The 13152-nt window shown below is 46.1% G+C and overlaps 1 protein-coding gene across 5 annotated transcripts in view; it reads right to left on the reverse strand.

Moving 5' to 3' along the window:
* Neto (Neuropilin and tolloid-like) overlaps positions 1 to 9265 on the reverse strand; it is an 83191-nt gene extending 73926 nt beyond the window's left edge. For 2 of the 5 annotated variants that reach the window (XR_011173579.1, XM_069116777.1), the window contains exons 1-2: positions 8838 to 9265; positions 6952 to 7415 (exon numbers count right to left, since the gene is read on the reverse strand). Coding sequence is in view for 4 of the 5 variants with exons in the window: in XM_069116777.1 (XP_068972878.1) it covers positions 6952 to 7096 (145 nt within the window). In the remaining variant the exon portion in view is untranslated. Of the gene's footprint in view, positions 1 to 6951; positions 7416 to 8229; positions 8551 to 8837 lie in introns of those variants that run through there. The other 3 variants (XM_069116779.1, XM_069116780.1, XM_069116778.1) reach the window with 3 other exon arrangements.
* Between the last annotated feature and the right edge of the window lie 3887 nt (positions 9266 to 13152).

Consider the following 13152-nt stretch of genomic DNA (forward strand, 5'->3'; position numbering starts at 1 on the left):
TACTGACAAAGATATTAAATATTATCCTATCACTGTCAGGAGATTTAAATCATTGAAGATAAGTACCATCATAGTTGTAAAAATCAAACGATATCCACTATATCATGTGGCAAGTATTTTCCTGGATAAGCATCGCTATCTCCCCCCTCTGTATTAAATTGCATTGTTGTTTCAAGAGACAAACGACTAATACTCTGGTCTCGTCGTTCCTCGTCGTTCGGTATCGTTCGGTGATCCGTTCGACCGCTCGTAAGACACCCTCGAGCTTAAGCCTCGGGGAGATAGTCGCGCGCTTTGAACCCTTGGACTCTATTCGGGCATTGTAAATGCATAATTGCGATCGGCAATGGGAGAAAGCAGTAGCTCCGCAGGATTCAACGGTGCCGTGCTTATTGCCCATGTTGGGAAGAGAAAATCGAGTGGAAACGACGCGTTCCTACGGGCTTGCGCGAAATCCAATTTCACTGATGAACGCTTCCGCGTGCAATTAATCGAAGTCTTCATTGATACTGGCGAGACTGCAAATTTAATTAAGCGAATTTCTACGGTTACGTTCCGAATTGCGCGCTTCTTTCGAAAGATTCGTTCCCTGCGTTCCGTTGCCGTGTTATACACTGCATTGCCGATTTATTCGCACTAACACCAAAATCTATCATTATCGAATTTTACCCGAACGTACGAACGTTCGCGCGTATCAATTGGCACTTATTTTCGAGTGGCGCTAATCGACTTGCCCCTTCCATATCGTCGTTTGCGTTATAAACTAAACAGTCTCGAGTTCCTGCGATCCTTTCGCGATTCGATTACGAGTTCAAATCTGTCGTCCTCTAGATCCTGTACATGCTGCGTCGTGCTTCAACTCGATGTGACAATAACATCGTTTATCGATTTTTAAAATCGTTACTGGGTTTTGTACGACCGATTCTCGATATACAGGGTGGTTGGTAACTGGTGGTACAAGCGGAAAGGGGGTGATTCTACGCGAAAAAAGAAGTCGAAAATATAGAATAAAAATTTTCCGTTTGAGGCTTTGTTTTCGAGAAAATCGACTTTGAATTTTCGCTCGGTACGCGCGCACTTTATCACGTCTCGTTACAATGGATCTCACTGTAGATTTTTAAAAAAATTAAAAAAAAAATTTTTTTTTAATTTTTGTTCTATATTTTTCGACTTCTTTTTTTGCGTAGAATTACCCCCTTTCCGCTTGTACACTATCAGTTACCAACCATCCTGTATAACCTACCTTACTCTCGAGCCAAGCGATAGAAGCTTTTTTCGTGGGTTGAAACGATAACTCGTGGAACAAACAGACGGGATACCTATTAATTATTAGAATTTTATCTATCGTCGACGCTGCAGTCCCGCTGCACCCGGATCCCCATTCGGAAATATAGATGCTCGATAATATTTCCAGGCGAAAATTGGTCCGCCTCTTTGCCTCTGAATTTCGGATATTCGTTCCTTTGTTCCATTGTCGAGGACTGTCCGCGCAACCAAAGAATGGATTAACGGATCTCATATACTTGAGAACTATAACTCTGTCCTCTGTTGCGTTTGAGCACGATCTTGGTCACTCCTCGTCACGTTCTCTGCACCACGGTCCACTGTTTGCGCACCATCTCCACCATGCTCGATGGTAAACAGTTTTACACGTCGGTTTGCGAATGGTTACGCTACGCGTGAGCGTGGCGCTCCGAATTTCGTTGCAGTATCGACAAAACATCGACTATATTGCCGTATATCGTTGGTTCGTGTAACCGACCCTCGAATTCTCCATCTCGTATCAACCGCTGTCACAATTTATATGTTGCTTTCTAAAATATTATTCCGCAGCGGAACCTGCCAGTAAACACGTTTATTCCTGGCCAACGTGGAACCTATTGATCCATCGAATCATCCATATACGAATTTCAATTTGATATCCTAAATTCCAGTCGCGGAAACTCACGATCCAGTATCTTGCCTGCAACGTCATGGTTCGCGGCGCCACGCCGTAATATTTATTACCAATTAGAGCTGCAAATTGTCCGTGCGATATATTGACTTTAATAAACCTCGGCGTCGGCCAAGGGAGCAACTCCTACGCCGCGCCTGGCTCTCAGGGTTTTAACCCGGTCGACGCTGATAGCCGAGTTTATCAAGCTTTTCCTCCGGCTGATATTAAATTTGCGAACTCGATGATCGCCGCGCATACACCGCAACCCCCGTGCCCACGTAATTCCCGCGAACGCGTTCGCGGGATTGCAATGATCCCGAGAAATATCGTTCACGAATCACGACTCCTTCCCCCGTCATCTTCTTTCATAAATCCTGAAAACCGAGAACTGACCTGGTGCCTCGTAACGCGAAAATCTCTCGTACAAAGTTTTTATATTATTTTTTCCGCAGGCGAAAGTTCGTCAGGCCGTAACATCGCTTTATTCCATCGTGTTACACGGTCTCGTCATAAATGCGTTATTGCGATGACGAGGGATAAGTTGGCGCTGCATAGCCCCTTTGTACGCCGAGATTCGCCTTTCTTCCTTTATTGAAATGCTTAATGTCGCTAGCAGCGTTCAACCGCGATGACAACGTCGACGTCGACGTCAGGTATCACGGGGAAAAATGCGACCGCGCCGGGACGCCCGAGGAGCTGAATAATTGCGAGCGCGCGAAATCGACGCCGCGAGGGACGTCGACGGTGAATGGGCGCTGGTATCTTTAGCTTCGGTGAATGTGGAAATTTCACGGGCTCAAGTTGCCGAGGTATATTTAATACAACTGGTGAACTCGCTGAAATCACGTTGCATACAGTCCATTTAGAGGTGAAACTGGTTAAATGTAGCCGCTTAATCCCGAGCAAGGGTTTTCCATAATATTCGGTTTCGGCCTGTGAGGTGTTCGATCTAGTTCAGCTATCCTTCGCAGCGAATCGAGCACTTGAACATAGTCATTTGCTCGTAGAATAGCCTTTCAAGAGCCAGCCGATAGAAAACAAAGCACTCCTCTTTCAATATCTATTCCTTTGAACCTTCAATTCGGTTATCAACTGTATTCGCTCGAATCCTAGCTTCAATTTTGCATCGAGTTTACGAGCTCGTTCAGCATCGAATAACGAATGAAAGAAACCCCTGAAACGTCCGGGTAATCCTCGATAGAAAGATCGACGAGCAGCGAAATGGAGCAGCGCAGTAGCAGGGGATAAAATGTCGTCTTTTGAAAGATGAAACGTTGGAGATAAAGCGCGCATGCAGCCGCGTGTTGTCTTCAAACAGGATCGAACGTTTGCCTGGCTTCCTAGGAGCTAGGGAAACAAAGAGGAACGCGGTCCGTCTCCGAGATGGAAATGTCGAGCAGTAACGAAGCTGCAAGCCGATAATGTGCTTACTCGGAACCAGCGAAAAGAGGATTTTAAAAGTGTTTGTGTGAAAAGCGCCTCGAAAGATAGGCAGACATGCAAGAAGACAGATGACAAATGGAAATCGTAAAACTCCATCGTCCAGTGCAAATAGCGAAGATCGAAACGAAAACTCGACCGTCGTTGGAAAATTATCGGAGGATTCGCCGAGCGCAAATTGATTTGCCGCTACAACGGAGGACGTTGTAGCATCGATAATTCGATTAATTCTTGAAATTCCGAAGTGTCCTGCAAAGACAATAGTCGCTGTCTACCAGAGAACGGTAATTACTCTGAGATCACATCTCGATGAAATCGGTCGTCCGCTTTTATCCCTTTCGAGTATTCTCCGACTGATAGAACGTACGTTTTCGATGACGTACAATTCGTCAAAAGATCGGTGGAAGGTTTCGATATTGAAATCATGATTGGCTGCTCCGTATGCCGTGACTCACGCTTTTCTATGGAAATTTATGAGTCGGCACGAACATCGGATCGACAGAGCGTAATAATCAATCAAACATAATTCGTAATGAAAAATGTGCCGAGCATCTCGTTCTCGTTATTCGACAAGCGATTCGTCGTTCTCACACCTTCGTTCGTGAACCTACGAGAAGCACGTAATCCGCGAATGAATGAAATCCGATTACCGTGCCTGTCGGTAGCTACGTTTGTCGTTCCTTTGTGAATCGTTGATTCGATTAGCCACGTGCCAGCCGATATTCAAGCGTATCGACGTGTAACGCGTATGTGGTTATAAATCTATCGGCATTGTTTAGACTACGTTTAGACGAACGCGGTCAAAGATTAACCGTTTGACCGGTTTCGATCGGGTCACGGCGTAAGAAGAACCAAGTACAATGCTAAAGCAAACTTGGTGAAACGAACGCAAATTAGAGCGTACGCAAATAAGAGGAGCTGATTTATCGTAACGACGGACAAGTTTGGCCGCCACCAAGGGTGTTTTCGACGATCCCTTTGAGCGATGCGTTCTCTGTCGTGCATTGTTCGAGACGGACTCGGGCAAAACCGCTGCCGCAGCACGACAAAACTTGTCCTCGTTCGTCGACATCGTTCATCCTTCCGGACGAGGAAAGCGCCTCGTCGTTTCCCGAACGATGTCACGCGTCGTGGACGCGAATTCCCTACTGTAAAGTGACAACGAATGATGTCGCGATGCCGAACAAAAGAGAAACGGATCCGATATAACGTCGCTCAAGTGATAAAAAGGCAATCGAGTCGGTTGGCTCGCGAGAAGCGATGCAGCTGCGCTCTTTGAACCAACTACCTCCCTCTGCAATAGGAACAGTTTTGTTTCACGGATCGATGTGCCTTTCCTTTGACGCAGCTTAGACGGAACTTATCTAAACGACGCAGACTTCTTGGCAGCGAGACTGATATTCCTACGTTGGAACATTGCTCTCGCTATGTCTCTCTCGTTTCACGCGTAAATGATTACGAATAAGTCGACGTTACGCGCGATATTCATTGTACCATTCTGTGATCACTGAAGAGCGTAACGACCAAAGCGACGATCGCGCGTTCCGCAAGATGTGGTTATTTCGAAATTGTAATTTGTTTAAGGGACAAACCCATTAGATTATACAATGGTATATTACACATTGTAAGTTATAATTCAATCGTGAATTGAGATGAGACGCAGTAAAAGGTTTTAATTGCTCCGGAAATTTAAGGAAATACATCGATGGAGGTGGATATGCATTGTTGATATTTAACGTGTTGTAATTAAAATCAGTAACGTACTCAAACGATATATATAAACGTAATGTCGTAAATTTCTAGTAGGAACTGTTGAGAATTGTGGATCTTTGGAGCCGAGATAATGTTATAGGAACACTAAATTTTCACTAACGATTCATATTAAAATAGTAATATATTTATTTCATGGACGATTCCTTATATATTCATCGATACATACTTGCACGCGTCTCAGCACTTTCTTCCATACCCGACTCTTAACCGACTCTTAACCGACTGACTAGTTTACAGTCATCTGTTTTTTGGGACGCCGCGCACACACATACCTCCACACACCGACACTCACATACAAGTATCTCTACTACGCATTTAACTCAGTCCAGCACAGAAAATTATACATATCTCAACAGGAACATTGAGAAATTCTCGATGATTCGAGGACAATCTATAAGGCTATTAAACACTTTATAAGCAAACAAGATGTCGTGAGTTATTCTTCTAGAATACAATGATACAAGGCCACGAGTGGACATTATGGATCGATAATCATGATACGTAAAAGGGTTGAGTTCGTTATAGTTGTTCCAGGATTCGTCGTATAATTTTGCAATTACCGCGGCTTGTTAAAATGTCTGTGCCTGAATCTCCAAGCTCGGCGACAGACAGCCTCTGATCTCGTGTTTATAGTCGAGGCAAGTTTATACGGTGTATCTTCAGACGCGGTCTTCTTCGAGGAAACTTTATTCATTTTACTTCTATCCGAATAATCCTGTTTAATTAAACGTCGCTTCTCGTTCTAGTGGGTCGGCTTCTACTGGATTAGCCATCCGACCATATCGTCCCTTCCTAGTCAAGTCGATCGAGCTCCAAATTTTCTGCCTGTCCGACAACGCGGTTCAACGCAACCGAATTAAGGTTGAGAGAGAACAAGCAACCAAATCGATATCGAACTCGGGACGAAGACGTTGAAATTCCACGCGATAATGGGCGAAAGCGAAATTTTCCCCGTGATTTTGCTTCAGCTTTAAAAATACAAGGAATCTCTTTGTCTCGACGCGAGACAGAATCCGCGTTCCTGAAAGCTAGCGACAGTTTACACTTTGCTTCACCAAGAACAATGCAAACTGTTCTAGTTACCGTCTGGCTGAAAGCGCAATTCAACCTCCTGACACGGAACAATGTAATTGATCGCGCGAAATGTCTAGATTATGCGCGCGGCTTGACGAGCTTCCCTATTGACGGAGGAATTGATTGGCAGAGATTTTTGTTAGCGCGGTCACCGACCAGCCAATCGATAGACGCTCGAATTGACAGAAATCAGAAGCGACACAAACCCCATTGACGGACATAGCATCGATAGGGCGGACAATTAACACGATTTGACAAACTTTCCGATAGAAGTTCTCCGAGTACCGAATCGATAAATTAGTCTGTTAAAATTTTGTAACTGTCGACTGATCGACTAGCTAAACCTAGTTACGCGAAACTCTTGATTCCTCTAGGTCGCCGAAACGAATCGATATACGTGTAATTGTATTTTGTTTCGGACGAATTCGTGAAACGAAATTAACGCGAACACAGCCATGCCAACTTCTATCATTCGATTAAAGGCTTCGCTCGGGAATAGGAAGGAAATCTTTCAGAGAAACAAATAGCTGCGTAACAGGTAGCAGCGCGATATTCACCGTGCCCAGTCTCGAGACTCGAGCGAGCCGAGACGAATGAGAACGATCGGACATAACGATCGGCTGGTCGAAGCTATATTTTAGAGGAACGCGGGACGCAAGACGATTCGGCCAACTTGACCGCCGCCTAAATATATAACAGAATATAGACAGCGAGCATGTGCCACTCACCGAGTACGAGCAGCAGTAGAACTTGTTGCGGGAGCTGAGCCACCATTGTGGGCTCCTCCTCTCGCGCATTTATGACTTGAAATCGGCCGATTTCGCCGTGCACCGTTTCTACTCTCACGATCACAGCCACCCCTTGCAACAACATTCATTTAACGTTCCTCCCAGCTTCCACGGATCCGTTGTTGCTACACGGTCTCGCTCGATGATCTTCGTCGATGCACACGCGATCCACGATCACAGACACTGACGAACAAACCTTTGTTTTTCACATGGATAGCCCGTGTTTCTCTTATATTTAGTGCGAGCACACACGCGAATTTTGACGCGTTCTGCGCGTTCACGATCGCGTTCCTTGTTCGTCGCGTTTCACTCGCTCTCACTCGCGGATCACATACGTTTCTGCAATCTTGTTGCCACTCGGCTCTGGATTTCATCCGGCGCGTGACCGAATGTGGCGGCAGCGGCTGCAATATCAGTGGCCGATTCAGCGTGCAAATTGGCGACGAGCTGTGCTTGATCGCGTGGATTTGCCGGAGTTAGAACTCCGCGAATTCCCCTGGGACTATCGCGTTGAATCGACGCGGTTACATTTGCGTGCGAATCCACCACTACCTCGTTATTCGTACGTGACAAATATTTTCGAGTTTCGAACGATATATATATACGACGGCAGAAGGAGAAAAACGAAGAAGAGAGAGGTAGAATGATTTATCGACGAGAGTAAAAGTTGATAGACCGACGGCCTAGCTTCGATAAAAGCGCATAAACAAAACGGCCAGGGTTATGCCGATAGGGGTTGTGTGGTGTGGTATTTTATGGGACGATAGGAAGGATCGAAGTATATCAGCAGCGTGACTGGCGATCGAATATTCCTCATAAAGAACAGCAAAGTATCGAAGCATCCGTGTAAATTGAAAACCGATAAGCCTGTTCTTCGATAAGCCGTGAATGGATTATCTCTTTGATTCGAGTGACTTTTGAGCGTGCGTCTCTTGCTTTCGAGACGATTACTTTGAATGATTTTTATCTCGTTAACGCGTATGCCCCGTCGCCAAGCAAAATGACAAAACGTTTTCACGCGTTTTCCCTTCCATTGACAATTTTTAACATCAATGGATGGATCTTTCTACGGAATACACGAGAACATACGCGTGAAATGAAGCGCGAGCTTGTTTTTCGCGTGACACGTTGATGGAAGAGCTCGCGGCCTGTTGGATTTTTTAGTGAAATCGCGAGTTCCTATGGCTTCTGCACTTTGTCCTACGGTAAACTGTTTACCTCGGTTGTTAATCTCCTTCCCGGCGACGAAATAAAAACGCTCGTTTGGTTGCCGACACGGGCATGGAAGGAACGAGAGAAAGAGAAAGCACGCGCCCTGCTGAAAATCGCCGTGCCGGTTTTCCCGTGGATACCGGTATAAACTTCTCATTCGTTTGTTTTTCCCTTGGCAAACTGAATATGCATAGCCACGTGAACAGCCACTTCGTAAAACCGAGCAATCTCATGCCTGATTTTTTTGGCCGACTCTGAATCGTCGATCTTCGTGCAGCCAGTGGTTAAGGCATGGCGAAAAAATTCCGACGCTCGAGTTAACTAGAATTTTTTCGTACGCCAAGGAAAAACTACTCGTCCTTTCTGAAGAAAAATTCGCGCAGTCCAGCGAGATCAAACGTTCGACGACTCGAGTCCCTCTTTAAATTATCTTATCAAACCCGTCCCTCGAACCGTAGCGATCTTTCGAGGCCGCTTGGCCGCCTGCCGAGATTTTTCGTGGATATTTTTGTCGCGGCCGTGCATCGGTCTCTGCTCCGACCGAATCGTCGAACAATATGTAACAGGGAGACCCAACGTTACTTCATGAAACACCCATAAAAATCGGACCCTACCCTACGACCACTCGTCCTCCTACCCGATACTTTCAACCGATCCTAGTAACGATCAAGCGCAGACTCGTCCTCATAAAAAGCCGCACTTTTAATCGAACTTTACACGATTGCGTTTCACTCGAGGAGCCGCCACCCTCTGTCTCCTCGTCGTGATCGAAGTTAAGCACATAAACACACGTGACAAAGAAGCGGAAAATCGCGAGGGTCGGACCGTAGAGGGTAGGAAAGAGCCACGGCAACGAGATGTCGCACGCGGAGTCTCACCGCCGACTGACTGTAGCACGGCTCCTCTTCGTTCACCCCTCCTGGCCTACTCTTCGCGCGAGCACGCGGACTAGACGCGCCGGTATGGTTCGGCGGCCTGGTCGCGAGTTCCGCGCGAACTCACGCGATCCGCCACGCAAGAACTTCTCCGTTCGACTGTCTCGACGCATCCAATTCGCGACCCGTCGAACCCTCCTGGCTCGACCCTCCACTTGCCTCTCCAACGCGGTTCTTTGCTTTTCCTCCCTCGTCCCATGACTGCAAAGAACCTTCACGCCTTCGTATATGCACGTGTGTAAGCGCATGTGGTTTCGAATGACGTAGCGTAGGGTTTCAGCGAGGGGTTCCGTGGAAATTTGCGGTAGCCAGTGTGCGTGGTAATTGCGTTGCCCGTTAATTGTCGCATAATTGTTGCCGTCACGTCGCCAGGAACCGTTTCTTATTTTCCTTTGTCGCCGACACTCGGCCAGATAGCGGCGTAATCTCGTTTGCGTTTCCGCTGTGGCCAGCAACCGCGGTCCCTCCGCAGCTGCTGACCGTGAACACTTTTCTAATGTTTGCAGAACTACCGGTAATGTTAGGAGGAAACACCGAGGGATATCGCGGAATGGAAGCTACGTGAGCTACAGGGTATAAAGGATCCTTGGTAACAATATGAAATAACAGATGGAACCAGTACTCGTTTCGTTGCTGACACCATGGAAAATTACTGGAAAAAAAGGATTTGTCTTGTGGCTCTGCAGATAGTACCTAATACTCCTACAAACTCTGCGAGATAGGAGTCTAGTGATAGTTGAAAAAATTCGGAATTTTTATCTCGCTACACGGAGATCGATGTGGATAACGTAAATAGATTTTAGACGTCCAAAACTCGTACGCAAGACAGAACAAAACGAGGAAAATGTTCATTCCTAGTAGATCGAAGATGTCGTGTATACGATGTCTACGGGACTGACAGAAGTTGCTCTTGGCTAAATAAACAGCGTGTGTAAAGCGTAATCGAGATCTTGCAAATATTCGTGCATCGGAAACGGCGATATCAGAGATGTAAATGTTAACGAGAGGCGGCACGGCTATTTGCTGACAACGCCGACGCCTCCTTTGGGACGTTCCCTACTCGACATACCGAAAAACACCCACGCTGCTGTCTTTCTTACGTGGCGCTCCATGTGTCCGGTGTGCGCTCACAATCGCGCGATCAAAGGCAAACTTGATGCGGTAAAATGTTTCACGAAGTAATCAAACTTGCTGTTTCATCGCATTCGTTTAAACGCGTACGGGCACACCCGTATAACTGCTGCTGGTGTTCGTTTCGACGACGTGGCGGGCGGAAACTCGTTCGCGAACCAATGCGTTTCTGATGCCGGAAAATAATCAAACGAGCACCTCTGTATTACGAAGATTAACAAAATTTACCGACATATTTTGACGACAGTATGGCCAAACGAATAATTGTCCTGAGTCGGCTGATTATTTGTGACATCGCTTTACGAAGTTGAGAGTCTCATAAAAGTGGAGAGCGTAGGGTGTTCAGCTTTATATTCTCTCGATATCAGACACAAATTTGTGTATTAAAACTTGACGCAACTTTATCTCAGAATTTCCTCTATAATACAGAAGCGAACGCCGGTGTACTTACTTTTCGCAGCTAATGAGAAAAGAAAGACCCACGAGGTTTAAACTGCCGCAGTTTATACACAGGCGACCGATTCCACGAGTCATCATTATCGATAATCCAGCGATTTAAAAACACAGGGGAACACAGTTGATCCAGTAACTCTCGATTTCACTGGAACTCGGTCAGCCATTTATTCGACGGCGAACGAAGGAAGCCGGCCGGTCGGTGAGGAACAGGCCACTAATTCACTCGGTGCGATGAAATTAAAAAGAAAGAGAGGGAAACGCGGTGGTGTGAAGCGAAAGCAGCCGAAGCAGAGGAAAGTCGGCGGCTGCGGCAAAAGGGCACGGCGCAACCGGCTGATCGAGCACCCGTCACTAGCAGACGTCTAACCGACGTTTTCCAATTCGCGCGGCCATTCACCGGCCTCCGATCGACAAAAGCGCTGCCTCTTTTGCAAATTGCAAATTGCGGGTCTGAGCGAGCGCTCGCCGCTTGTTCCTCCCTGGGAAAACGCATCGTTCGACCCGTTACTGACCGCCGCGATACTTCTCCTTCAATTTTCTCGAGACCTTCGTTGCAAACGCACTTTGATCTTCCAACCGTACCACTCCAACATTAACCCTCATGTGAATTAACGGTGATCTGTTCGCTAGTCTGCTTCTGTCTAGATTTTCTTTAGCCTCTGCGAAGAATCACGGTGTATCAGGCGAAAGGTAACTGCGTTCGGGTTACGAAGCAAGTATGCGAAACGTTTGCGAACCTTCAGACACGTGGAAACCTCTTTCTGTTCGCTCTCGGACTAGGTTTTCTTAACTTTCTAACTGGTTATCCGATCGCTTTCTTGCACATCCTCCGTAAATATTGAAAGCTCGGCGAAGAAAATTTTCGTATGTAAATTTATCTTCGTCTCTGGATTATCCGTGATTGGTTTGGATATTACCGTTTGCCTGCCACCCAGTAGTTCTTAACGTTCATATTCAGGCAATCGTTCGAGATAACGCGTTTAGTTTCCGAGGCAACGACCAAAAAGGGAGCATTGCCAACGTGTTATGAACGATGCCCTGTTCGACGCTTCTGTAAATGCAGCCGTAAACGTTGTACAAGTTCGCTTTATGGTAAATTAAGCGATCGCTCAATCGCCGGTCACTGATTCGTAATGAAACCTTTGATCACGGTTTCGGTAATTGAAACCAACCGATGCTGGAGGTTTGGATGGAGAAATCGCCTATGTAAATAACAGACTTTTGCTATTCCCAGTGGGAAGTGGGGGGCACGCTCGCATCGATATTCATAAGAAAACAATATCCACCATGTTTCTCGATATTGGCTTCCGTTACGTGTTTACGTTACAAATAACTTCTTCCATGAACTTGTTTACCTCGCAGTTAAATATTTGTGTTGTTTTACAACAAACAACGGCGACGTCAATGTTAGGAAATGTTCACAATGGCAAGCAAGATACGCGCGCTTTATCTCGACCAGAAGAGTTGGAGTCGATCGATGAAAAAGCCGTGTAATTTCTCGGTGAGACAGAAGGCGGAGGACTCTTCCGTCATACATTTCTTTCCCGGCTGAACAGTGGAAATACGAGAAAACTCCTTGGAGACGCATTACTAGGAGATTCTTGTCTCTACGGTTGTGGTGGTGAGCTAAGTTTGATGCCCTTTGTCGCTTTCTCTTGCTTGCCGTCGCTCCTCTTCGCTTCAGCACCCATTGCATCGTCGTTGGACCGCAACGACTCTTTGTCGATTTTGCGGTCAGCCAATTAAACGCATTCAAAGAGATCGCGGTAAGGAAAATTTAATTGTCTTATCCGGATTATTCGTCGATAAATCCTCTTTGCGATACAGATGCCGATGCCACTTTTCAATCAACCTCTCCTTTTGCTACTTTATCTTCTTTCTCGTGGTGCTTCTACTTTTAGACTTGAGCCTCACGAAGGAAGGTAATTGATCGTAGGTAAGCGGAGATTCGTTTTTATACCGCGACTTCCAGCCGTGTTATTCTTATTAGGCCTGTAAGTAGTTGCTTATTAACGTTATATAGCGGCGGGAAAATGAAATGGCCGGCAGTTACGTCGGTAATGAACACAGTAATTGGCTTCCTGTTCACGGGCTTGCCTTCGTAGTGGATTACTACGCGGAGGTTTCGGTTCGGTATAGAATGGCGTTCAAAAGCCGAATCAAAGCTTCGGTATCTTCAGCTAGCGAGAACAATTTTACTTTTTTCTCTGTTACTAGTACGTCGACAGAGCGCCGCCTTGGTACTCTTAATCGTTTAGGAAATTAATCTCTTCTGCCTCTTCTTCTTCTTTTGCTTTAACGTAGTTGCCTGTCAGTTCGAACGAAGTTCCCACTTCGTGCATGGATGAAGACACTTTACATGCAAGAACTTGTACAACTTTTCACTGATTACGATATAAAAGGATAA

Source organism: Bombus flavifrons, chromosome 7 (assembly GCF_040668555.2).
Source record: "Bombus flavifrons isolate JBK064 chromosome 7, iyBomFlav1_principal, whole genome shotgun sequence".
In the NCBI taxonomy this organism is placed as follows: Eukaryota; Metazoa; Arthropoda; class Insecta; order Hymenoptera; family Apidae; genus Bombus; species Bombus flavifrons.